This window comes from Podarcis tiliguerta (genome assembly GCF_965153285.1).
Source record: "Podarcis tiliguerta genome assembly, chromosome: 8".
NCBI classification, from domain to species: domain Eukaryota; kingdom Metazoa; phylum Chordata; class Lepidosauria; order Squamata; family Lacertidae; genus Podarcis; species Podarcis tiliguerta.
Genome location: NC_139541.1, coordinates 86,140,143 through 86,164,888, shown reverse-complemented (window position 1 = coordinate 86,164,888; position 24,746 = coordinate 86,140,143). Strand labels below are relative to the sequence as shown.

Below are 24,746 nucleotides of genomic sequence, written 5' to 3'. Positions count from 1 at the left end.
CCCCTCCCCACCAAAGACTCATTTTGACCAGCCCACAGACAATTGATTGGTTCACTAGACTGAAGGAAGGCGGGACCTACAAAGCTCAGCTGTTTGCTGATCCTTCCCGCGGGAGGCTTTCTCCGCTTTCTCTCATTGGATGGATGCAGCTGTCAGTCAACGAGCTACCCGGAAATATCATCTTGCTGTCTGCTGGAATGAGTGAGTATGTGTGAAGCAAAAGGGCGGGGGGAGTTTGCAATGGGGAGGGGGCGGCTCAGGACTCCTGGGTTCCTTTTCCTGCCCTTGGGAGCCCTGCTAGAGGGCTTAGGCGTCCTGGCGAGGCTGGGCTCAGTTGGAATGGGGGAGGCTTCCATTGCACCCCTTATTCCCATTTGCAAGAATGTCATCAAAAAACCGAAGATCATGGCCACTGGTCCCATCACCTCCAGGCAAATAGAAGGGGAAGAAATGAAGGCAGTGAGAGATTTGACTTTCTTGGGCTCCATGATCACTGCAGATGGTGACAGCAGCCACGAAATTAAAAGACGCCTGCTTCTTGGGAGGAAAGCAATGACAAACCTAGACAGCATCTTAAAAAGTAGAGACATCACCTTGCCAACAAAGGTCCGTATAGTAAGAGCTATGGTTTTCCCAGTAGTGATGTATGGAAGTGAGAGCTGGACCATAAAGAAGGCTGATCGCCGAAGAATTGACGCTTTTGAATTCTGGTGCTGGAGGAGACTCTTGAGAGTCCCATGGACTGCAAGAAGATCAAACCTCTCCATTCTGAAGGAAATCAGCCCTGAGTGCTCACTGGAAGGACAGATCCTGAAGCTGAGGCTCCAAGACTTTGGCCACCTCAGGAGAAGAGAAGACTCCCTGGAAAAGACCCCGATGTTGGGAAAGATGGAGGGCACAAGGAGAAGGGGACGGCAGAGGGCGAGATGGTGGGACAGTGTTCTCGAAGCTACCAGCATGAGGGAGGCAGTGGAAGACAGGAGGGCCTGGCGTTCTCTGGTCCAGGGGGTCACGAAGAGGCGGACCTGACTAAACGACTAAACAACAACAACCAGCTGCATGGCAGGTGGAAGTTCAGCAGGTTAAGCTGTTATTCCAGGTAGTATCTACACAACAGCCACGTGGTGCTTTGTCGTTTTTCCCCAAAGAATTCCCTTGCCGCCTTTCTAACATCAGTTTTCAAGGCCACGTGCAAATGAAAAAATAATATGCAAAAAATGCAACGAAGGCATTAAAACTGTTGTAAAAAGCAGCTCTAATTTGGGGGGCGGTTGGGGAGGAGGGAGACACGCAAAAGTCCTTTAAAGCACTGTTTAAAAGTCTCAGGATAAAGTGGCAATTATAAGTCAAGGTGAAGCAAAACCACAGAGAGGTCGCTGCCCCAAGGAGCTTCCAAACCCAGGGTAGACAATTCAGAGAAGCAGCAGATAAAGGGGAAGGGGGGATATGAGAGGCTGGTGGAGGTAAGAGTAGCAAGGGCCGGATGTGAGCAAATGTCTCCCCTAGGAAAAGGCCTCATTTCCCATGGCTGATGTGCTGCTGCTTTTGTCTTTCGCAGGTGAGCGACTGGGAGTTCACCCTTCTTGGTGAGGCTCAGGGATTTGTGACGGAGTGAGAAGAAACCAAGAAAGCTCAGCTCTCCGTTCGGAGATGTCGGCGACTTCTGATGGGATCATGGCTCTGGAGCCGTTTCGTGTGACACAGGTACCGTCTTGTGGGAGGGATGCATTTTCCTAGAGGGTTATTGGAACGTCTTCACTATCGATTAGGCAGCTTTGTACAGTGGTACCTTGGTTCTCAAACTTAATCTGTTCCGCAAGTCCTTTCCAAAACCAAAGCGTTCCAAAACCGAGGCGCGCTTTCCCATAGAAAGTACCGCAGAATGGACTAATCTGTTCCAGACTTTTAAAAACAACCCCTAAAACAGCAATTTAACATTAATTTTAGTATCTAACAAGACCTTGGATCCATAAAATGAAAGCAATAAGCAATGTACTGCGGTTACACAATCAATCAATCAATCAATCAGTAGCTGAACCGGGTTCCACACAGTCACAAAAAAAGAGCTACAAAAACGCAAAATAAATGGCAAAAACAGACAGACCTCAGCATAACACTCAAAACAGAAGTGTGACACTCAAATTGGAAGTGTAACACTCAAAACGGAGCATGTTTGGCTTCCAAAAAAAGTTCACAAACTGGAACGCTTTCTTCCAGGTTTGCATTGTTTGGGTTCCAAGTTGTTTGAGTACCAAGGCATTTGAGAACCAAGGCGCCACTGTATTATGTTCAGTGATAGGAATACACTTGTTCACAGACACACACACACACACACACACACACAGAAGTGAATTAAGCAGTCATGGATTTGTCTAGAGTTGGTGAAGGTTTTCCCAGGAAGCAGATGAGCACAATCTACTTTTAATGCTATATATCAAGCCATAGTTTAGTTACAGGTGATGCCACACCTTTCTGCTCACACCTGGTGAGCGACGTCTCATTCTCTAGGACAGGAAGATGAAAGAAACTTGAACACAATTTGGTCATTCTGGGGCTGCTTGTTATTTGGTTAAAGATAATAGTAATGATAAAGATTAAAGATGGTTAAAGATTGCCGCGGGTTGGACTAGATGACCCTCAGGGGTCCCTTCCAACTCTGCAATAAAGATCATGCACCTGCTTTGCATCTCATTTTTTCAATTTTGTATTTTTTAAGTAAAATTTTGTTTGCTAATTTTTTTAAAAAGCCTAAGTCAGGTTTTAATTTGTTTAGTTTGATGGATGAAAATGATATCCTTTATGATTTGAGTATGAGTACATATTCAATAAAAGTTTGCCATTTTAAAAACAAACCTGTGTGCACACTAATGAAATGTGCCGCACATGTCTATGACCAGTATAGACTAGGATGGCGGCTAGAGAGAAGAAACAGAATAATTATCCCAAAGAGGGGGAGACAGACAACCCCCCCCCCCCAGAATTTGATCCCCTTCCTCTTCTTTTTCTTCTTTATTAAATTTCTATACCGCCCTTCACCCACCAGGTGGTTTGCAATATTAAAAATGTGAAAATACATACCGTAGTAACAAACCAAACAATACTCCCCCCCAGCCAGTTTAAAAGTCCATCGGTTCTTTAATTAGCCAACATTATCAACAGTTGTTTGATTAGCCAAAGGCCTGGCTAATGAGCAACATTCTCAAAACCACCAAATATTAAATGCCAGATATTTTGTACAGAGGGGGAAATCTTCATTTTATAGATATTATTCGTTTTTCATACAGAGGGCCATGATTCTGGCTGAGGAGGTGCATGAAAAGTTCCCTAATTCACATTGCAGCAGCTGGGATATTTTTTTTTGGGGGGGGGAGGGTCCTTAGATCTGCATTTTTGTACTTTTCACATTTTCTCTTTTGTATGCAGTCTCCACCAGCCGCTTACTACGTTCCAGATTTCATCACAGAGGCAGAGGAGGCGTACCTTTTGCAACAGGTGCGCGCACATTTATGTTCCCCTTTGTGCGGTGTTTTAAGAACTGTCTCATTGAATTTGAACCGGGGGGATGGGACCTTTTGGCCTCCATGGCTCACATCCATATCAGGATCTGCCCCAAATTTGAACAAATCCCTTTCAGTGTGATCTTAAAGGGAGACTCACAAAGGCCAATGAGCAGAGATCAAATCCTGCTGTTTAGGCTGTGCAATCCTGGGAACGGGTTTGTGCCGCCAGTACATCAGCTGGTGTCAACGGTGATGCCAACTGATGTGCCCAGGCTTTGGAGAAAATCAGCCTGCTGAGCCAAAACTGGCCTTCAAACTAGGGGTTCCTCACCCCAGAATGTCTTCAGCAGTAAGCAGCCAGATGCCTCTGGGTGGCCCAAAAGCTGGGCAAACTGCCAAGGTCCATCTTGTATTGTGACCCCTGTAGGATTCCTGGATCCTGGCTGTTGACAGACCTGTCCTTCTGAGCTAATCTTTTTAAAAATCTGCTTCTCTTGTCATTGTTGATGTTAAATTTGTACAGTGGTGCCTCGCAAGACGAAAAGAATCCGTTCCGCGAGTCTCTTTGTCTAGGGGTTTTTTCGTCTTGCGAAGCAACCCTATTAGCGGATTAGCGGCTATTAAAGGCTTAAGGGATTAGCGGATTAGCTGCTAAAAGGCTATTAGCAGCTTAGTGCCTTAGAAAAAGGGGGTGGGGAGCGAAAAAAAATCGCAGGAACTCGCAAGACATTTTCATCTTGCGAAGCAAGCCCATAGGAAATTCGTTCTGCGAAGCACCTCCAAAACGGAAAACCCTTTCGTCTAGCGGGTTTTCCGTCTTGCGAGGCATTCGTCTTGCGGGGCACCACTGTATTTCACATTTTCCTCCCCGAGGTAGCAGACATCAAAGTGGTATAGCAGTTAAAGCAGCCATATAGTATACTCTTAACAGCTATCAATATCAAATTTGCCAGGAACAGCTATCAGGTTCCGCATGGTGTTTCTAATGATATACACAGAGCTCAGTTCTCTTCCTCCTTTCTCTCTTTCTCTTTCCCTCTTTCTCTCTCTCTATAATGACTGTTTAGGGAAGTTTTTAATGTTTGATGTTTTATCGTGTTTTTAATATTCTCTTGGGAACGTCCCAGAGTGGCTGGGGAGACCTGGCCAGATGGGTGGGGTATAAGTAATAAATTATTATTATTATTATTATGACTGATTTCCAGTCTTAGATCACCAGCGATAATTTCTGTGCAACATTAGGATAGGCAGAATTCACTGTCCACGCCTCCCTGTCGTTCTTGGCAATATTGTGATGGAGAACATAAATGTTCCAACTTACAGACTTAACATATAGAACAAGAGAACAAAAAGAAAATGCGTTTAGAGAAGATTTGAAAACGTTCATTGAATATCTGTGAAATAATGGTGTACAGCTGAAAACGCTGGCAGCATTAAATTCAACAGTGTAAATAATTTTGATGGCTGCAGTAATGGAATACTGAATGCTATGGCTTTTGTAAAATACACAGGGATTTGTGATATGTAAAATGAGCCATGGAAAGAGAAGAAAGGGAGTCATTGGTATCTTAAGGATGGAAAATGGGTATTTTAAATTTAATAAAAATTATATACAAAAAAAGAAGAGAACATAAATGTTCCTATCTGGGGGAATCTATCCAATGCGTTGGAAGAAGGCTGAGCTGCCCCTAGGTACTTCTGTTTTGTTTTTGTTTTTAATATTAATAAATATTAATTTCCATTTTTCCATTTTCCATTCCAATTAATTTCCATAAGTTTCCATTTTATCACATTTAAACAAATCCTTATTGTACTCATTACATATTTGCTCAATCGAGCTTCGACTTCCCTCTCGTCTCATGGTTTCCATAATTCATTATCACCTCTTAGCATTTTATACATTTTCCTATTTACGTTTCACTCCTTCCGTTAATCACAATTTTTAAAATAAATATTAAACGGTACAGATCCTTAGCATTGCATGTTGACAACCCTTCTGGTGTTGTTAATTCTTTGCGATTGTCCTTCAGATATTGTACAAATTTACTCTAGTCCTTTTGGAAAGCTGGATTGCGCTGATTTCCGATTTTCCCGGTCAGCCTTGCCAATTCCACAAAGTCCATCACCTTCGCCTGCCACTCTTCCAGCAATGAGATTTCCCGTTGCTTCCATTTTGGGGCTAAAAGAGTTCTTGCTGCTGTTGTCGCATGCATAAACCCTTTTATATCTCTCTTTGGGATCTCATTCCCTACTATACCTAACAGAAATGCTTCTGGGTTTTTCATAAATGTATTTTTAATTATTTTCTGGGTACTTCTTCTGACGCCTGTGGTTTCCATGTGAATATCTTGCTTTCTTTTCCCCCACCTCCAGGTTTATGATGCCCCCAAGCCCAAGTGGACTCAGCTGTCAGGGAGGAGGCTGCAGAACTGGGGTAAATGTTGCGTGCGGACGCCGGAGGGGAACCTCACTGCCCCCTTTAATCGTGTGGATCCCCATTCACTCCTATAGCGCACAAAGGAGGCTCAGAAGACCAGTGTACAATGGGGTCAGTTTTCTTCAATGGCATGAAGGAGGCTCAGGCCGGGGCGAAGGAAGGCATCGTGACACCCAGGGTGGGACGTCGCTACGTAGGGTGCACGTGTGACGCCATACCTGCGCTGTACATAGCGGTTTGCCGGCAGCGCCGCTCCAACGCCGTACGGACAGTGCCGGGATCCCTACATCGCAGCTACAGCCGCGAATAGAGGATCCTCTACATGTGGCTGTAGCGGTGGCAGAGGGATCCCACCCCCATCCGTACTGCGTTTGAGCGGCGCCAGCGGCAAACCGCTATGTACAGTGCATGTGCGGCGGCGTTACGTACAGCGCATGCATGCGGCGGCGCACATGCACTGTACATAGCAGTTTGCTGTCTCCGCTCGAGCACCGTATGGATGGTGCTGGGATCCCACCATCGCCACTACAGCTGCGAACGGAGGATCCTCTACATGCGGCTGTAGCGGCAACGGAGCGATCCCACCCCTGTCCGTACTGTGCTTGAGCGGCACCGGCAGCAAACCGCTATGTACAGCACTTGTGCGGTGGTGTTATGTACAGCGCATGCGTGTGATTCTGCACATGCGCTGTACATAGCGGTTTGCAGCCGGTGTCAGGATCCTCTGCTCGTGGCTGCAGCCGTGAACAGAGGATCCTCCACATGCGGCGGCTGCGCATTGTCACCCCCCCAGACATGGCACCCAGGGCGCACTGCCCCCCCCCCATTGTGACGCCACTGGGCTCAGGTGGTCATTTGCCACACGTCTACCCCTAATCTGTGAAAAAATCCCCACTCAGCATGATGATATACCAGCAATATCTTGGTTTTTGTGCATCTCAGAAGCTGAGCGTTTCGGTTTCTGAACGCCAAACCAGAAGTAATTGCTTCCATTTTCGAACGCGCCTTGGAAGCTGAACGGCTTCCGCTGCATTTCCCCCCCAGTTTTCTCCATTGACTTTGCAGCCAGCCCTTTGCAAAAGACTGGAAAGGAGAGGATATCCCATCTAAATCAGATTGGCAAAACGAATTAAGGGAATGCGCTGAACTGGCGAGATGATATCAGCAAGGTTGAGAGACGTTGCAGATGAAAAAATTATCAGAGAATGGGACATATATACAGAGTTTATGTAAAAAGAACACTGTCAAATTACCAATCCGTTTGGCAGGTTTTGATTGAACTTCTGTCTGTAAAATAGGAAAATTTGATGAAACTCAAAGTAAGTCAGACAACATGGAGAAGTCTTAGGCAAGTGTGTATTTAAAGAATTTAATCGGGGAATGCAAGGGGAGGATTGGAGGTCAAGTTAAATTGAATTACAAAACGATGTACAAAGCAAGGATCAATTAGGGAATGAAAGATTGTATACTTTTGTTTTTATCATCAACTTTGTTATGTAATGTAATTTTCAACCAATAAAGCAGTAAAAAGAAAAAGAAAAATCTTTGCAGCCAGCCCTTTGCGCCTCAGTTATTGGAACATTTTTGGAAGTCAAACAGTCTTCCGGAACGGATTACGTTTGACAACTGAGGTCCCACCGTATCGGCCTCTCCTCACACCAAAAGCTAGTTTAGCGGTTAAGAGCGTTAGATGTGGACTTGGAGAGGTGCATCCCTTGTTTGCTGTGAAGCTTATGAAACACCATTTTGCCAGGGGGGAAATGAGGAACCCCCTCCCTCATCCTGACTTTCTTGACAGAAGAGCGGGATATAAATATTATTTTTTTGAGAAAGCTGGACTTGTTTGTTCGTTCACCCAGCTGGGAGTCAGGGTGGATAAAAATCAATAATTTTAAAAATAAAAAAAACATATTTTTTTTACTTAAATCAGATTTTTTTTATTTAAATCAGATTTTTAAAATAAAATGCTTCTGGAGGAAAAACCTTTCTAAAGATAGTTTTCTGTTGAAGTTACATTATAGTCCAAAGGCTATTCATCAGGAAATAAGGATTTCTTTAAAGTTTTTCATATGTGTTAAAAAGCAGTCTAAGGTTTGTTCGTTTTTTTAAAAAATCGTTTAACCATATCAGTTAACAAACATGGATACATATGTTAAATAAATTGTTTAAATTGTTATTAAGGAAATGATTATTTTTCTCCTTCCAATAATATACTGCAGAAAAGTTGTCCAAATATAAACAATTTCATAATTATCCGTCTACGTATTTCTGACAGTATAACCAAATCAGTGATTTTTTATATAACTGTAAAAACTGCTCTGAAAATTTATGATTCCAAAAATGAAAGCTTCATCTGGTTGTAAATATTAAGAGGATGCCGGCGAGGCTGAACCTTTCTGTAAAAAAGAAAAGATTGAAATCAAGTCTTACTGACTAGTGATTTAAATCGATTTGATTTAAATCAAATCCACCCTTTTGGGAGTGCCTAAATCTGGACCAGAAGACCAAAAATATGTCCAAAGTCCGTTTCGGGGGCCTAATCCAGCCCAAATGGCAGTTTATTTCCTGGGGTAAAATCCTAAAAAAATAATCAACAACTTCAATCCCCCAAAAAGCTCAATAACTTTAATCCTTAAAAAAGGTCAACAACTTTGGTCGGCCCTCACAGCCCTTCACTTCATCAAATCTGGCCCTCTTTGAAAAAAGACGCCACTGAATTAAACCAATGGCAGCTAAAACGCTTAAAAAACACACACAGAGTCACAAACTACAGTGAAGCTGAGGTCACGGCATATTTTTGATCTGCGAAACCTTAAAAGCCTGCCAAAACAAATTTGCTTTCCTGGCCCATCTTGACAGTGGAAATCTCCACAGGCCGGACCTGTGAATGACTCAGCCTGCAAGTCTCTGCTGGACTGTAGGCCTCTGTTTTGTGAGGTAAACAGTTTCTGAGGGAAACTGTCAAGAAATTCACATAGCTGTCAACTTTTCCCTTTTTTAAAAGGGAAATTCCCTTATTCCGAATAGGATTCCTCGCAAGAAAAGGGAAAAGTTGACAAGAAACATGTGGAAAATCACCATGTTTTGAGTTACGAGTCATGTTTGTTGGAATGTGGCTGCCATCAGCCTTGACATCACCACCCTCTACCCCTGTTACAGACAGTATTTTATTTTATTTTTAAACCATTTTATTGAGTTTTACAATTTTATATACCGCACAATCATCAATATCACAAAAAAAACCCACATATATGAGTCTCAATCGTCTCCCCTGACTTCCCTCAAATTCCCCTTCTGGTTCTTTCAATATTTGTTTTTCCTGCCTGTTTTATTCTACCTTAATTTTGTAACCTTTTACATAAATATTATATTCTTATCATTTTCGGACCAGGTTTCCCAAATCACATCTTACATTTTATTATTTTCCCAGTTATAACGTCTTAACTTTATATTTATTTTCTTAATCGTAAGTGTTGACTCAAATCCTGCTAGTGAGTCCATTTCTTTACAATATTTCTGTAGATACAACAGAAACAATTCCCAATTCTTTTTTTAAAATTTTTTTTATTCCCAATCCTTTTTAAAGTCTCTTTGTCCTTGTCTTTTAGTTTCCCGGTCAGTTTCGCCATTTCAGCATATTCCACCAGCTTTTTTTACCATTCTTCTTTCATTGGTATCTTGTCTTTCCATTTCGGGGATAGTAATATCCTAGCCGCTGTTGTAGCATATATAAATAATTTCTTCCACTCTTTTGCCATTTCATGGCCTATAATACCTAACAAAAAAGCTTCTGGACTTTTCAAAAAGGTCTTAAACATTATTTTCATTTCATTATAAACCATTTCCCAATAGCTTTTGATTATTTTACAATCCCACTCCAGATGGTAAAACGGGCCTTCTTTCTCTTTACACTTCCTTTTTTTTATATAATAATATTTATTAGAAGTTTTATAGTTACAGGAAAAAAGTATGAGAGGGGAAAAAAGCAATAAAAAATTAACAAACAATACATCGAAAATAGAAAGCAAAAACACTACATCAGAACAACACGAAAAACAAAAACATTTAAAAACACAACCAATTTCCATATCTTTATCTTTCATTTACTTGTTTCCTCGACTTCCTCACACCTCCCTTTTTTGTATTCTAGTTCAAATTAGCTAATTCAGCAAATCCTTTCCCTCTTTCTCAATTTTTTGTTCTATAATTAATCTTGATGCAATCTAACTTTAAATTTTCCACTTTAGCCCGTTAACAATCAGTTTTTGCTTAATTCTTTATAACATTTCTGCTAAAACCATGTAACTTCATTCCAATATTCTTCTAACATTCATTAATTTTGCAGTATTTCTGTAAATATACTTTAATTTTTTTCCAATCTTTTTCCATCAACTCTTCTCCCTGGTCTCAGATTCTGCCAGTCATTTCCGCCATTTCCATGTAGTCCATCAGCTTCATCTGCCTCTCTTTACACTTCCAACACTTATCGGAGTTTGTTCTGTACGTTTTTTGCCATTTTTGCCGGGGTGATATACCATTGTATAATTCTCTTTTCAAAATTCTACAATCAGCGAATTTTAAATTCACTTTCCACAGCTTCCCCCAATCCTCCATTTGTATATTATTATTATTATTATTATTATTATTATTATTAATACCCCACCCATCTGGCTGGGCTTCCCCAGCCACTCTGGGCGGCTTCCAAAAAATATTAAAATACTGTAATACATCAAACATTAAAAGCTTCCCCAAACAGGGCTGCTTTCAGATGCCCTAAATCTTGTGCCCTATAGACAGTAGTTTAATAATAAATCTTTATTGCGGTCCAAAGACCCGTAACATAGATTCAGAATAAAATAAAGATACAGGCAGACAGTTCCCCGGGAGAGGAGGACTGAGGCAATATTTATTTAGTCTTGAGTATGATGATCTTTGATACGTATGACTACCAAAAGAAACTGTGGACGGTATTTTAAATTTGTGGCGCTTTTATGCTTCTTTTTTCCCCTCAGGAGGGCTGCCGCACCCCAAAGGGATGGTTCTGGAGAAGATGCCCGCCTGGCTCCAGGCCTGCGCAGACAAAGTCTCCTCCCTCGGGGTTTTCGGAGGGAAAATGGCGAACCACGTCCTGGTCAACGAGTACCGCCCTGGCGAGGGCATCATGGTATCATGGCGCCCGGGATAAAACCACTGAGATATCCCAAAGGCTCTTCGTACAAATCTGTGGCATGTCTGGAAAAAAAACGTGCGCCATTCTTCTGGCAGCCTCGCCTCAGAAAAGGCTGGCGCTAACGTTGGGAAAGGTTCAGAAATGGGGAAAACAAAATGGCCCCAGGGATGGCGCAATTGTGCTTGTGAGGGGGAAAGCGGCAGTTAAGGGACTTTTTAGTTCAGAGAAAATGGCAAATAAGAGGTGACATGGAAGCAGGGTGGATAAAAATCAATGATGCTTTTTAAAAAACAAAAAAAATTAATTTTTAAAATTTAAATTGGATTTTTTAAATTTAAATCGGATTTTTAAAAATAAAATTCGTCTGGAGGAAAAACCTTTCTAAAGATAGTTTTCTACTTAAGTTACGTTATAGTCCAAAGGCTTTTCATCAGGAAATAAGGATTTGTTTAAAGTTTTTTATGTGTGCTAAAACTTTTTTTAAAAAAAACAACAACCCCAAACGTTTAATCACATCAGTTAACCAACATGGATACATATTGCTGTAATGTTATTGCTTTAGTTGACTAATTTGTTTAAATAGGAGTCTACACAACACAAAACACTCTATTTTGTTTGTTTTTTATCTTCTATTTTGTAAATGTATATCCAGGGGTTTTTTGCCTTTAAATTTATTGGGGGGCCCTGAGCTAGAGCTTGTTTTGCTTATACATAAATCTGGCAGAAATATCTCCTTCCCCCTGTCTGACGTTGGGTCTGCTTTGCCCGCAGCCTCATGAGGACGGTCCCCTCTATTTCCCCACCGTCACCACCATCAACCTGGGGTCTCACACCCTCCTCGACTTCTACCATCCCATCAGCAGAAGGCAGCAAACAGAAGGCGGAGAGGTAAATAATACAATAATACTGGGCAAGAGGATGTCTCCTCCAGCCCCATTTTATTTTATTTATTTTTTAAATATAATTTTTATTAATTTTTCTGTTTTACAATTTAGAATCCTCCTTTAAACATCCTTAAAATATCCGTGACTCCCCTTCTTCTCTTTCCACGGTTCATTTTGCAAGTCATGAATCCCTGCATATTTTACATAAACGAAACCATTCAGTATTCCATTATCACAGCCATCAAAACTTATTTACACTGTTGAATTTATGTTAATGCTGCCAACATAGTGTACACAATTTCCCCCCATATGTTCAATAAACATTTCCCATTCTTCTCTAAACGTATGTTCTTCTTCTTCTCTTATTCTATATGTTAAGTCCGCAAGCTGCGCATATTCCATCAGCTTAAGTTGTCATTCTTCGTTAGTTGGGACCTCGCTCGTTTTCCATTTTGGGGCTAACGAAACATGGGCCACAGTAGTGGCATACATAAATAACCTTTTTTGACACCTGGGAATTTCCGTTTGAATTATCCCCATCTAAAAGGACTCTGTGTTTTTTTGGAAAAGTACTTTTAAACATTTTTTTCAATTCATTGTGAATTATTTCCCAAAACTCTTTTACCCTTTTACAGGTCCACCACATATAAAAGAATGTACTCTCAACCTCATTGCATCTCCAGTGCTTACCTGATTCAGTCTTACACATCTTAGCAAACCTACTCAGAATTAAATGCCATCTGTAAATCATTTTCAAGTAGTCCAGTCCCATTTCAGCTGCTTGGCAGTTAACTGGTTCTGGCCAGAGCTGTGGGGTGTGTTGGTTGGCACTGCCACTTAGATATGGGCAGCTCAATTTCTGCTGGAGGTGAGGATCAGGGAGTTCAAGGAAGGCCCAGTAATAATTGCAATTTAGAGGAACATAGGAAGGTGCCTCATTACCAAGCCAGGTCATTCATCCATCTAGTTCAGTGCAGCCTGCACTGACTGGCAGCAGCTCTCCAGGGGTTCAAGCAAAGAGTCTCCCAGCCTTAACCTGGAGATCTGGCCTTCTGCACGCAAAATAAATGCCCTGTCAATAACCTATGGCTGTTTGATCCCCCATTGGTAGCCTGCTTGCCCCATTAACCATGCACATTATCTGCCTGTTTTCCCACTCCCCCCCCCAAAAATATTGCACCTTTCTCCACTGTTCTAGGTAGCTGCTGTTGCCCTGATCCTAGCTGTGCTTACACCGTGTAAAAAGGACAGTCAGAACCCACTTACAGGTGTCACCAGGCAGTTGCAGTGCTACTGACTTTGCTTGGGCATATTTTGGAAATGTGGGTGCATGGAATTTGGGTACCATTTAGCAGTAAGAAGCAACAGATATATCGGGATATGCGGGGGAGGGGGGAGGAATCCCCCAAGCGGCAAACCCAGGGGATGGAGTTGTGTGGCACAATAATTTGATGAGCACGGCTATAAAAAGCACACTTCCATTTCTGCCTGCATGCCAAAATATATTGCTCTCAGGCTGCGCACATCATCATCATCATCATCATTATTTATGTATGCCCTGCCCATCTGGCTGGGTTTCCCCAGCCACTCTGAGTGACTTCCAACAGAATATTAATATACAATAACCTATTAAACATTAAAAGCTTCCCTAAACAGGACTGTCTTCAGATGTCTTCTGAAAGTCTAGTAGTTGTTCTTCTCTTTGACATCTGGTGGGAGGGTGTTCCACAGGGCGGGTGCCACCACCGAGAAGGCCCTCTGCCTGGTTTCCTGTAACTTGGCTCCTCACATCGAGGAAACCGGCAGAAGGCCCTTGGCGCTGGACCTCAGTGTCCAGCAGAACGATGAGGGTGGAGACACTCCTTCAGGTATACTGGACCGAGGCCGTTTAGGGCTTTAAAGGTCAGCACCAGCACTTTGGATTGTGCTCGGAGACATCACAGCTAAGGATTTTTCTTTCCCTTTCCAGGGGCCCATCCCTCAGACTGAAGATCAGCGCCACTTCTTGTCCTTGCTCCTGAAGCCCCGTAGCCTCTTGGTCTTGCGGGAGGACATGTACTGCCGTTACCTTCACGGCATCCGCCCGGTTGCAGAGGACACTGTCACAGAGAAAGTGGCCAACGCAGGCATGTGTGACGCTGAACTTGGGGACTCGTTGCAGCGGGGGACACGGGTGTCGCTCACCATCCGTCACGTCCCCAAAGTGCTGAAAACCTCTATTTTCCTGGGCAGACGGAAGTGACAGTTTTGCTTTGTGGTGGCCCACGCACTGGAACGCTTTTCTGTCCACAAGCAGCTCCCTGCATGCAGAGAGCCAGCATCTCGGGGAGAAGGGTTCTAGCCTAGACTTCTCTCTCTCTCTCTCTCTCTTTCTCGGATGCAGGGAATGTTTCTGCATACAGAGAGTTTGTGGTGGTTCTTTGTTTTTTTATTATGGAGGAGTATTCCTCCCTGTAGGCCGAAGTGTTGCAGTCCATGCTTGACCACCTCTTCTGATGTTTGAGAGAATGAATCTTAACACAGAGAAAGACTGTGAATTGCAAGAGAGAAAGAGCAGCCGCTGTAGACTGCAAATTTGCATGAGCTATTAAGCGGGGGCGGGGTGGTGGTGGCAGGGAGTGAAGAGAGAGACGAGAATAGTAAGGCCTGGAGGCAAAGGAGAGGACGAGGCTGCGCTCTGGTGCGTAACATGTTCTATAACACGCAGTGTGCAATGTGGCCTGGCAGATGGAATAGATGCTTGTCCTTCCAGCAAAGCCAGAAAGTCAAGCCATCCTCATTCTCTTCCCAGCAAAGAACCGTGTCTGAGTTTGCTAGCAGGAGACCGGATGCCTGGGTTTGACTCACATGCCCACATAGCCATGGCAGAGAGGCTCTGGCTTGCTCTGTGGGCATGTCCTTAGGCCTCCAGATCTCCCTGTTTGGCCCACAAGGCTGCTTCTGCCAAGCCATGCCCACCTGTCATATAGATAAAGATGCTGATGGATGCCAAAAGGGAGTTTGCAGGCACTGATGGTCAGCTGATTGTCGGGGCCTGCAAAGCCCTGCACTTTGCAAGCCCACAAGGATCATGTCATAGTGAGGGCTTGCAAAGGGTCTTTTTGCTTTCATGGTCTGATTGCAAACCACAAGGGTGCAAACATTGTGGTGTCAGGTGACTTACAAGCAGGCAGTGAGGGAGATCTCCTATCCTGGCCCTGCCATACAGGACAGAAGTCCAGTGCCTGGTCTGCAGAACTGCAAATCTGGGCTATTGGATAGGTTTCCATCTCCTGGTTTTAATAAGTTGCCCTACAGTGCTCCTTATCCATGCTAGTTCTGGCTCAAAAGACCATTTAAAGTAAGGCACATCTCCACTCTTGGAAATATTTTATGAGGAAGTGCTAGCTTTGAAGCTGGGACATTCAAATAAATGACTTGCCGGGCATGTGCTAACGTCATAAAGGTTTTGTGTGTGGTTCTTGCAAAACCCTTGTGGTTCTGAAAACCTTTGAGATCAAATGAGCTCCTTGTGTTTTGCCCCAGAGACTAAATCCACACTATTGTGCCTGAACTTAGCACTCCAAAGATGCCCTGAATCCCAGGGTACATTTCCAGTCTTCCGTCGGGGCATGTCAAGCATCGTTTGCAAGGCTGACATCAGCACATCGCAGTCAAGTGGCGAAAAATATATGTGAAGTCAGATTTAAAGATAGCTATGGGGTGAAGAGGTTACTGAGATACAACAGTAGAAGAAAAGAGAAAGTCCATCTATAATGAGACAAAGGAGGGAATCTTACAACATCCAGGTATGCTGTTGACATAGAGGACTGTATGTCTGATGCACTGGAATACAAAATAAAGTTCCACCAAATAAGAAAATCCCTTTTAATGAGCGTATGTTATGGGTAATTTTTTGTCCAGTTATGGGTAAATATTATTGTACCAGCGTAGCAAGCTAGGAGAGTCAAGCGTTTCAAAGTCTTCCATAATAATAGTAATTTATTACTTACACCCCACCCATCTGACTTTGTTGCCCCAGCCACTCTGGGCGGCTTCCAGCATAATATAAAAACACAGAGGATCATCAGGCGTTAAAAACTTCCATTGCCAGGACCGTGAATGTGTTGGGGCTGCAATTTGGCCGGCTGCAATCAATAGAAATACTGTAATAAAAATACTGTAAAAAAATACTGTAATAAATGAGGTTTAGGTTGGACATGCTTGCTGGGCCCATGAAACAGCGACCGGAGGGACGTCACCTGAATATTATGGGCTTTCAACGCTATTTGGCCAAGGCTGAGCTGCTGGCCTGCTCTTCGTTTGTGGCAACCAAAACCCCTTGTAGAACTGAGCAGGGAGGAGGATGGGGCCAAGCCTAGAAGGAGTTGGGCTCCGCCTGTCATTGACTCTGGCTCCCCCTACTGTCAACCTCCCTGGCTTCTGCCCTACCAGTTCCAATGGCCAGCAGCCCCTTGCTTCTGCAGCTTGCCTTGAGGGGAGAAGAACCAGAAGGGCTTCTGCAGTTGCACATTTTTGTACATGTAGGAAACCGGAGAACTTCAAAGGCTTAAAATTTGGGGAGTTTTTCAAGATACAATGAATTAAAAATACATATATTTCTGTATGGACTGTTGCCTTGCATTCAAAACAAAGCTGTCCAGATTCAAAGCATCTTGTAATGCGAATGGGACACAACAGGGCCATTATAAAATCTGCATCAGCGTTTGAGGCAACTGTGCAAAGTTTTGTGGGAATAAACAGAGTGGGCTGCTGAGAGAGCCTGTTTACTAATTAAGCACATTTCTAAGCTGCTTAATATTTTAAAATCTCAAAACTATATGCAAAAAGAGAACATATGCACAATGGAACAGTGTTTTAAACAATTACAGCATAAAAACGAATTCACTAATAACAGGGTTCAATATTATGCATCAGGGAAAGCCGGGGCAAAAGATACGCTTTTGTGGTATGGTGGTGTAGTGGTTAAGAGCGGTAGTCTCGTAATCTGGGGAACCGGGTTCGCATCTCCGCTCCTCCACCTGCAGCTGCTGGGTGACCTTGGGCCAGTCACACTTCTCTGAAGTCTCTCAGCCCCACTCACCTCACAGAGTGTTTGTTGTGGGGGAGGAAGGGAAAGGAGAATGTTAGCCGCTTTGAGACTCCTTAAAGGGAGTGAAAGGCGGGATATCAAATCCAAACTCTTCTTCTTCTTTACAAGAGATCTGATGCAATTGTTGGGCGATGCTTCAAATATGGCAGAGAAAAGGAACATTCCACAGTGCAGGGGCAACAGCAGAAAATGCCCATTTTTAGGTCACTGCCTTCTGATATCCTACGATCTGGTGTTTGCTATCACTCAGAGATGGAAACAGCCAGTTCCACCCTGGTTCATAACTTTACGATGTTGATTATTCCACTTGATTAAGTTTATGGCATACTTTTCATGCGGCTTATGCTGTCTGGTAAAACAAGGAGCCACCATGCACCTATGACTTCATTGCCTTCTGCATCTGGGCTGTGGGTTAAAGTGCACTAGACTAGGAAGCCTTTAAAATGTACACAACCGAAAAGGTGCCTATTTATCAGCACAAAGTTTTGTTGGGAACGATGGTGCTGGTGGCAGGGGAAATGACTCTCCGTCTAAGATCCAGCCACCCTCAGTATTCTGCCTTTGCTAGCAGTTAAAAACATTTTTATTCAAACAAGCATTTACTGGCCTCGGTTGCCCAATCTTTTATTGTGTGTTTCTGCTGTTGTGCGTTAATTGTACTGCTGTCAGTGGAGGCTGGTCCTTTGGAGGGAATTTGGCACTGCTCCATCCCAGCTCTCCCAGCCCTGAGCTGGACCCCACCTGCCTGCCTTCCAGTCCAGGGGGTGGCACTGGCTGTGAACTTCCTCCTCAGGGTTGCCCTGGTACAACTCAGCAGCAAGGAGGAGGATGGGATGTCATTGGCGATGGCTGCACCTAAGGCTGGCCTCTCTGCTTTCTTCCCTGCCAGTCCCAAGACACTTTTAACGCCATGCATTTAATGCGCAATGCTGCACAGTGGTGTCCAAATATTTTTCAAAGAGGGCCAGATCTGATGAAGTGAAGGGCCGTGAGGGCCGACCAGAGGGACAGCCAAAGTTGTTAGCCTTTTTTAGGATTGAAGTTGTTGAGGTTTTTTTTAGGATTTTACCCCAGGGAATAAACTGCCACAGGAGCTGGATTAAACCAACCGGCAGGCCGCATTAGGCCCCCAAAATGGACTTTAGACTGTCCAACCAAAGTTGTTAGCCTTTTTTAAGGACTGAAGTAATTGAGCTTTTCTTATGATTTCACCCCAAAATTGCTGAGCTTTTTTTAGGATTGGTGTTGTTGAAGTTTTTGGGGATTTTACCCCAGGGAATAAACTGCCACAGGGGCTGGGGATTAAACTGACTGGCAGGTTGGATTAGGCCCCCGAAACAGACTTTGGACATGCCAACAGTCATGGCTTCCCTTCCCCAAGGAATTCTGGGAGCTGTTATGTGTGTGTTTTAAGCCTGTTAAGCCCCAAATATCTGAAAGACCACCTTCCCTACAGACCCTCTAGAGTGCTGAGATTGGCAGAGGGTGCTCTCTTGGTGGTTCCTCCACCCTTGGAGGCTCACGGTGACAGGGGCTCAGTAGAGGGCCTTTTCTGTGGTGGCCTCTAAGTTATGGAAGTCCCGTCTCACAGAGATGTGCCTGGTACCTTCATAGTACAGCTTCTGGCGAATGCTGAAGATGCACCACTTTACCCTAGCTCAGTTGGTAGAGCATGAGACTCTTAATCTCAGAACTGTGGGTTTGAACCCCACTTTGCGCAAAAGATTCCTGCACCTCAAGGGGTTGGACTAGATGACCCTCATGGTCCCTTCCAACTCTACAATTCTGCGATTCTGGCTTTTGACACTTAGGACCCACCTCATTTTTGCGATTGCAAGTTGTTTTAAACTGTTTTTAATATTGTGCTGTAATGTTGTAATCTGCCCTGGGACCTTAGAGTGAAGGGCAGTAGTGATGATGATAATGATGATGATGATGTAGATGTAATATCATAATAAGTGTCCTGATAACTGTGAGGGGACCCCTATTCCCATTGTAGAACTACAGTTCCCAGAGTGGTTTAACAATCAAACCCTCTTCGCAGGGATCTCTGGGAATCGTAGTTCTGGGAGCAGAATAGACAGCTCCTAACAGCTTAACGAACTACAGCTCCCAGAATTCTTTGGAGGGAGCCATGACTGTTTAAAGTGGCATGGTGTTATAAATGTATGATGCAAATGTGTTCTCAATGGACACCAACCATTTTGGATACTTGTTTCATGAGTCTATGCTGCTTTGGTGCTATTTAAGTGAAAAGCATCTTTTGCAAATAAAGAAAGGTAAGACAGCCCACAGCTCCTTCAATTTTTCATAGCCTTTGAGCTGGGAATGGGCCGTGGTTCAGTGGTAGGGCAAATGTGTTATATGCAGAAGCTTCAGTCCCGATACGCAATATCTCTTGTTCAAAGAATTGCGTAGCTGTAGTAGATACCAGGAAGGTTCTCTGTCCAAGTTCCTGGAGAGTCGTTGGCATTCCCAGCAAACAGAAATGGTCTAGGCAGACTAGTGGGACTCTTGAGAGCCAGTGTGGTGTAGTGGTTAGAGTGTCAGACTAGGACCTGGGAGACCAGGTGTCAGGAGTATATGCAGGGGCCAGGCCCTGTGACCAGGAGGGCTTTGCAGGACCGGGGCCTTCCTAAGTTTGTTCTGGAGAGGCAAGGCACAGCCGCACAGGTGAGGCCGCTTGGTAACTCACTGCACCTGGTGGCAAGAGCTGGGAAGGGATATAAGGTCATCATTTCCCTTCGGCTCTTTGCCACAGCAACATGTTCCCTGCCTTGGGCTTCTTGCTTCCTGATCCTTGGACCTTGGCTCCTTGACTCTCGACCCCTTGACTTCGTGACTCCCTGCTACTCGACTCTCGGACCCTTGACTTTGTGACTCCTTCCTTCCTGATCCTCGGACCCTTGACTTCGTGACTCCTTGCTTCTCGACCCTCAGACCCCTGGCTTCTGGACTCTCGTTCCTGCTCCCACCCTGCCATCTTGCCCCTGGTCCCGACGTCCTCAGCTGGGACTTTGACCGCCCGTAAGCCGGACCATGACACCAGGGTTCAAATCCCCACCCAGCCATGAAACTCAGTGGGTGGCCTTGGACTAGTCACTGCCTCTCAGCCTAACCGACCTCAAAGGGTTGTTGGAATTAAATGAGGGGTGGAAGAATCTTGTATGCCACCATGAGCTCCTTGGAGGAAAAGGTGGGATATAAATACAAACAAACAAAAAACAAACAGTAGTTAAAGGAGGAGGAGCCTGCAAGAGAGTGACTTTTTATTATTATCTGTCTCAGGAAAACAAACCCTAAACATTTAACATAACAATACAGAAGTTCTAAAACAGAAAACCAGTACAACCATATGTACTTGATAATGGTGAATCAGAGAGTGACTGCTTTTGTCATGTGACTTCAGGCCTTTCTCTGGGACTCAGCTGTTCAGATCCGGTTCCATTTTGATTGATTTCCACTGGGGGAGATCAAAGAAACAAAATCAGCAAAACCACCAAATGGAGTTTTCTTCCCAGGTTTTATTTGTTTTATCTTCTGTGCAAATATTTATATACCACCCAACATTACAAATAAAACGTCTTAGTGGTGGGCAGTGTAAAATGAATAATAAAATTGCACCTGCAAAGCAAATAGTAAATGCAGTGCAAACAGTGGATCGGCTTAATACTGATCAACATAGCTGGATCACCCCCTGGGGAATTGCCATCCTTCAGTGATCCCCCAGGAGGCTTTGAGGGGGCATAAGAGGAGCCTGCTGGGTCAGGCCAGGCCAGCATCCTGTTCTCACAGTGGCTGCCCAGATGCCCATGATAAGAAACCTGCATGATGTTGTTGTTTAGTGGTGTCCGCCTCTTCGTGACCCCGTGGACCAGAGCACGCCAGGCACTCCTGTCTTCCACTGCCTCCCTCATGCTGGTAGCTTCAAGAACACTGTCCCACCATCTCGTCCTCTGTCATCCCCTTCTCCTTGTGCCCTCCATCTTTCCAACATCAGGGTCTTTTCCATGGAGTCTTCTCTTCTCACGAGGTGGCCAAAGTCTTGGAGCCTCAGCTTCAGGATCTGTCCTTCCAGTGAGCACTCAGGGCTGATTTCCTTCAGAATGGAGAGGTTTGATCTTCTTGCAGTCCATGGGACTCTCCAGAGTCTCCTCCAGCACCAGAATTCAAAAGCATCAATTCTTCGGTGACCAGCCTTCTTTATGGTCCAGCTCTCACTTCCATACATCACTGTGGGGCAACCTGCATGCAGGACCCAAACACAAGAGCTCCCATCCTGTGGCTTCCAGCAACCGGCATTCAGAAACATGGCAGTCATTGATAGCTTCCTCCTCAAAAGATTCGCCTAATCTTCTTTGTACAGCCATTCACATGAGTGGGGAGAGAACGCCACCATTTCTCCTTATTGCTGCGTGAAGATGTACTTTATTCCCTCTCTCTCTCCTCTTCCTTGGTCTCTGCAGCCCTTGCTTGCACGGTGCAGAGTGCGCGCTTTATTTTTTGTTCCTTGCAAAGGGAGAAGAAGCACCTGGCTTGTCCGAGGGAGTGCACCGATGGGTTGGGCTCCCTCTCCCCACACCCGTGTTACCGTTGGAGAATCAAATTACCTGGCAACCCTCCCTGCTCCTGGTTTCTCTTTGTGCAGGTATCTGCAGAGAGAGAGAACACAGCTCACCTGTTGAGGGAGGGCGGAAGTAGGAGGAGGAGCGGCAGAGGTTTGGGGCAGACGTTTTTGGGGTTGCCCTTTTCAGCCCTTCGCTTGCAAAGTCCATCCCCTTTCTCACCGCGTCGCTTCTAGGTCTCCATCCATCGAGGTGTGCGCGCCCTGCAGAGGAAAGGACGGAGTCAGCTGCGCCTGTTGCGCGCTCCCCTCTGTGGGTGATGTGGCAACCGCGCTAGGACACCTGTTTAATGATTGACAGGCGCGCGGGAGAAATGCAAAAGGTCAGGCTGTCGATGCAGCCTCCAAGCTTCCCGCAGACGCTGGGTTTCGATCTGGCGGGGATCGCTGATCCACACGAAGCCGGGCTGCTTTGCGTGACTCTTTAGAAAGGCACTTCAGGTAAGTCGCCACCTGCCCGTGCCAGCTTTCCAGGCTGAGGCTTATTGGCCCCCGGCGTGAAGTGAAACCTTCTACCTGCTCCTTAAATTGCTGTCAGGGTGAGAGTGAAGTGCCATAAAACTTGGCAGCGTTTCAGTCTCGGTTTGCATGATGTCAGACTGCAGTCTTAGAGTGCAAGCCCAGCCGCGTCTACTTGGAAGGAAATCCTGTTGAATTCAACGCAGCTTGCTCTCACGGGATGAGGATTGCAGCCTAAATTGCTGGATTGGATGATGTGAAATGTAGTTTATTAAGGAGTCCAAATTAGGTTAGTAGGATGGCACCTTAAGAGCACATTTGGGGCTGTTTTGGTTTCAGTGCATTAAGAGTAAATAGGCAATGAAAATTGTAAAGGAGCAGCAATTTGTGTTTTATTAAATTATTTGCTTCTTGCAGTTCCTTCAGTTCATTTTTATTTTTTTTGGGGGGGAGCACGCTTCTCAAAATGCCAGATAATTATAGAGAGGCAGTGTTTACTCAATGGCAAATGAATCTCACTCTGTGCATGCTTGTGGGCTATCTCACTATCTCAGGTTTTGGCATGCTGGCGTTGCTGAAAGCAGTTTCTAAAGCTGAGCCGTACTACTGGAGCTTTGTGTAGGTCTGGAGAAACAGACAAAACCCAAACCTTTGATCAATTTCTGCCATTTGAAAACATGCAAATATTGGGGATGTTGTGACGTGGGGTTTGTGATTTCAGCTCTCTTGACATAATCTGCTGGAGACAGTTCTCTAGTAACACTTCTTTATTACAGCAAACAAGACTGAAGACTGAGGAGGGGAAAGCTACATTTATAGGGACAGGGGACTAGCTAGAAAGGATACATTTTGGAGGGAACAATATCAGGCAATCACAGTCCTGCCTTTTGGAGGAAACCAATAAGACAGAGGATCCAAATACAGCAGTTTAAATGAACCAATAGTAGCTGTACCCCCTGAAACCAAAAGGCAGTTACTTTACCCTAATGCAAATATAGACAATAATAATACAGATATAAAATCCTTTGACTCAATACACAACACCCCTCCCCCCCTAGTGAGCACAGCAGACGTAATCTCTCAGGTACTGTGGGGTCCTACAACTTCTACTTGATCTCCTGACAACAGGCGTTGCCGGTTCTGGATTGGGTGTTACCTGTGGTAGAGGGGCTGCTATAGGGTTTTCCTCAGGAACAGATGGAGTCCCAGACATCTCAGGGTTCCCTACCTGTACCTCGTCATCATGAGGACTAGCAGACCCTGGTTCATTTGCTGAAGCCCCTGGTGACTGCACCTCTGGGCCATTTTCACTCTGGTCTTGCAGCTCTGCGTCGTTAGCCAGGGATGAATTATCTGACTCCTCCCTGCTGAGCGCCCGGCGCCTCAGCTGATCTATATGTCTCTTCCAAACTTGCCCATTTTCCAAGGTTACATAATAGGACACAGGTCCACTAGCCCGGGTGACCACACCAGCCACCCACCGCGAACCTCGTGAATAGTTCCTCACCCAGACCAGATCTTCAGGGGCGAGATACCTTGTTGTGTCAGTCTCAGCCTGGGGGGTTGCTCTTGAATTATGGTTTGGCATTTTATCCGGGTGGACATAATCCAGCACCGTTACCAGTCTTCTACCCAAGAGCAGCTCAGCTGGCGACTTGCCCGTCGCAGTACACGGCGTCGCATGCTGCAAAAATAACATTCGCGCGATGCGAGCTGACCAGTTACCCTCCATTAAGCGCGCAATGGATTCTTTGGCTGTTCTTACCATGCGCTCAGCCTGCCCATTGGAGGATGGGTGAAAGGGCGCGGATGTGACCCCTCTTATGAAGTTATCAGCCAAGAATGCCCTGAATTCTTGGGATACAAAAGCTGCCCCATTATCTGATACAATGGTCTCAGGTAACCCGTGGGTTGCAAACAGCTGCCTCAACACCTTGATTACGGCAGCTGATGCCATGCTAGGGACCATTGCCACTTCTAACCATTTGGAATATGCATCGACGACAACCAAAAAGACCTTCCCCTGGAATGGCCCAGCAAAATCTAAATGCAGCCGGCTCCAGGGAGATCTGGACTGCTCCCACCAGTGAACTGGTGCTCTGGCCACTTCTGGCCGCACCTCTTGGCATGCCTTACATGTTCGTACCCATTGTTCTATGTTCTGGTCCATTCCAGGCCACCACACATAACATCGGGCTAGCGACTTCATCCTGACCATTCCCGGGTGTCCCATGTGAAGCGTCTCAAGCACCCTGTTTCTCAGTGGTGCTGGGATGATCACCCTATCTCCCCACAGGAGACAACCCTTATGCATGGACAACTCGTGCTGCCTTGTCGCATAAGGCCTGAATTTGTCTTCATGCGGACCACCTGGCCACCCCCTCCCCACCCAAGTGAGCACACGGGAGAGAACAGCATCTTTCCTCGTTTTCTCAGCTATATCAGTAGCCGTTACAGGAGCCCCCGGAAGTGTTTCCAGCATCATTATGTGCTCCGCTGGAGCGGGATCCTCATTGCTCCCGCCAGGAAGGGGCAATCGACTCAGCGCATCAGCGTGGCACAACCGTTTCCCCGGCACAT

General features: G+C 45.0%; 2 protein-coding genes and 1 long non-coding RNA gene across 4 annotated transcripts in view; 2 read left to right on the top strand and 1 right to left on the bottom strand.

Annotated features, from left to right (window-relative positions):
* Positions 1-115: 115 nt before the first annotated feature.
* Positions 116-15,852, top strand: ALKBH6 (alkB homolog 6). Of its 2 annotated transcripts, XR_014514781.1 has the most exons (8): positions 116-201; positions 1,559-1,704; positions 3,424-3,492; positions 5,874-5,934; positions 10,950-11,101; positions 11,879-11,995; positions 13,961-14,894; positions 14,967-15,852. XR_014514781.1 is itself a non-coding variant. In XM_083456084.1 (7 exons), the coding sequence occupies exons 2-7, from the start codon at positions 1,651-1,653 to the stop codon at positions 14,231-14,233; spliced, it is 726 nt and encodes a 241-aa protein (XP_083312210.1). In that variant the 5' UTR covers positions 116-201; positions 1,559-1,650; the 3' UTR covers positions 14,234-15,852. The 2 variants fall into 2 exon arrangements, 1 of the variants encoding a protein (XP_083312210.1); XM_083456084.1 differs by having other exon boundaries at positions 13,961-15,852.
* A 3,863-nt stretch (positions 15,853-19,715) lies between these two features.
* On the bottom strand, positions 19,716-21,897 carry LOC310684904. The gene is made up of 3 exons (XR_014514950.1): positions 21,762-21,897; positions 19,995-20,546; positions 19,716-19,882 (listed from the first exon to the last, which is right to left on the bottom strand). It is a non-coding gene; the product is annotated as an uncharacterized lncRNA (long non-coding RNA).
* SYNE4 (spectrin repeat containing nuclear envelope family member 4) overlaps positions 21,376-24,746 on the top strand; it is a 27,755-nt gene continuing 24,384 nt past the window's right edge. The window contains exon 1 of the mRNA XM_083455328.1: positions 21,376-22,148. The gene's annotated coding sequence lies outside the window, so the exon portion shown is untranslated. The remainder of the gene's footprint in view (positions 22,149-24,746) is intronic.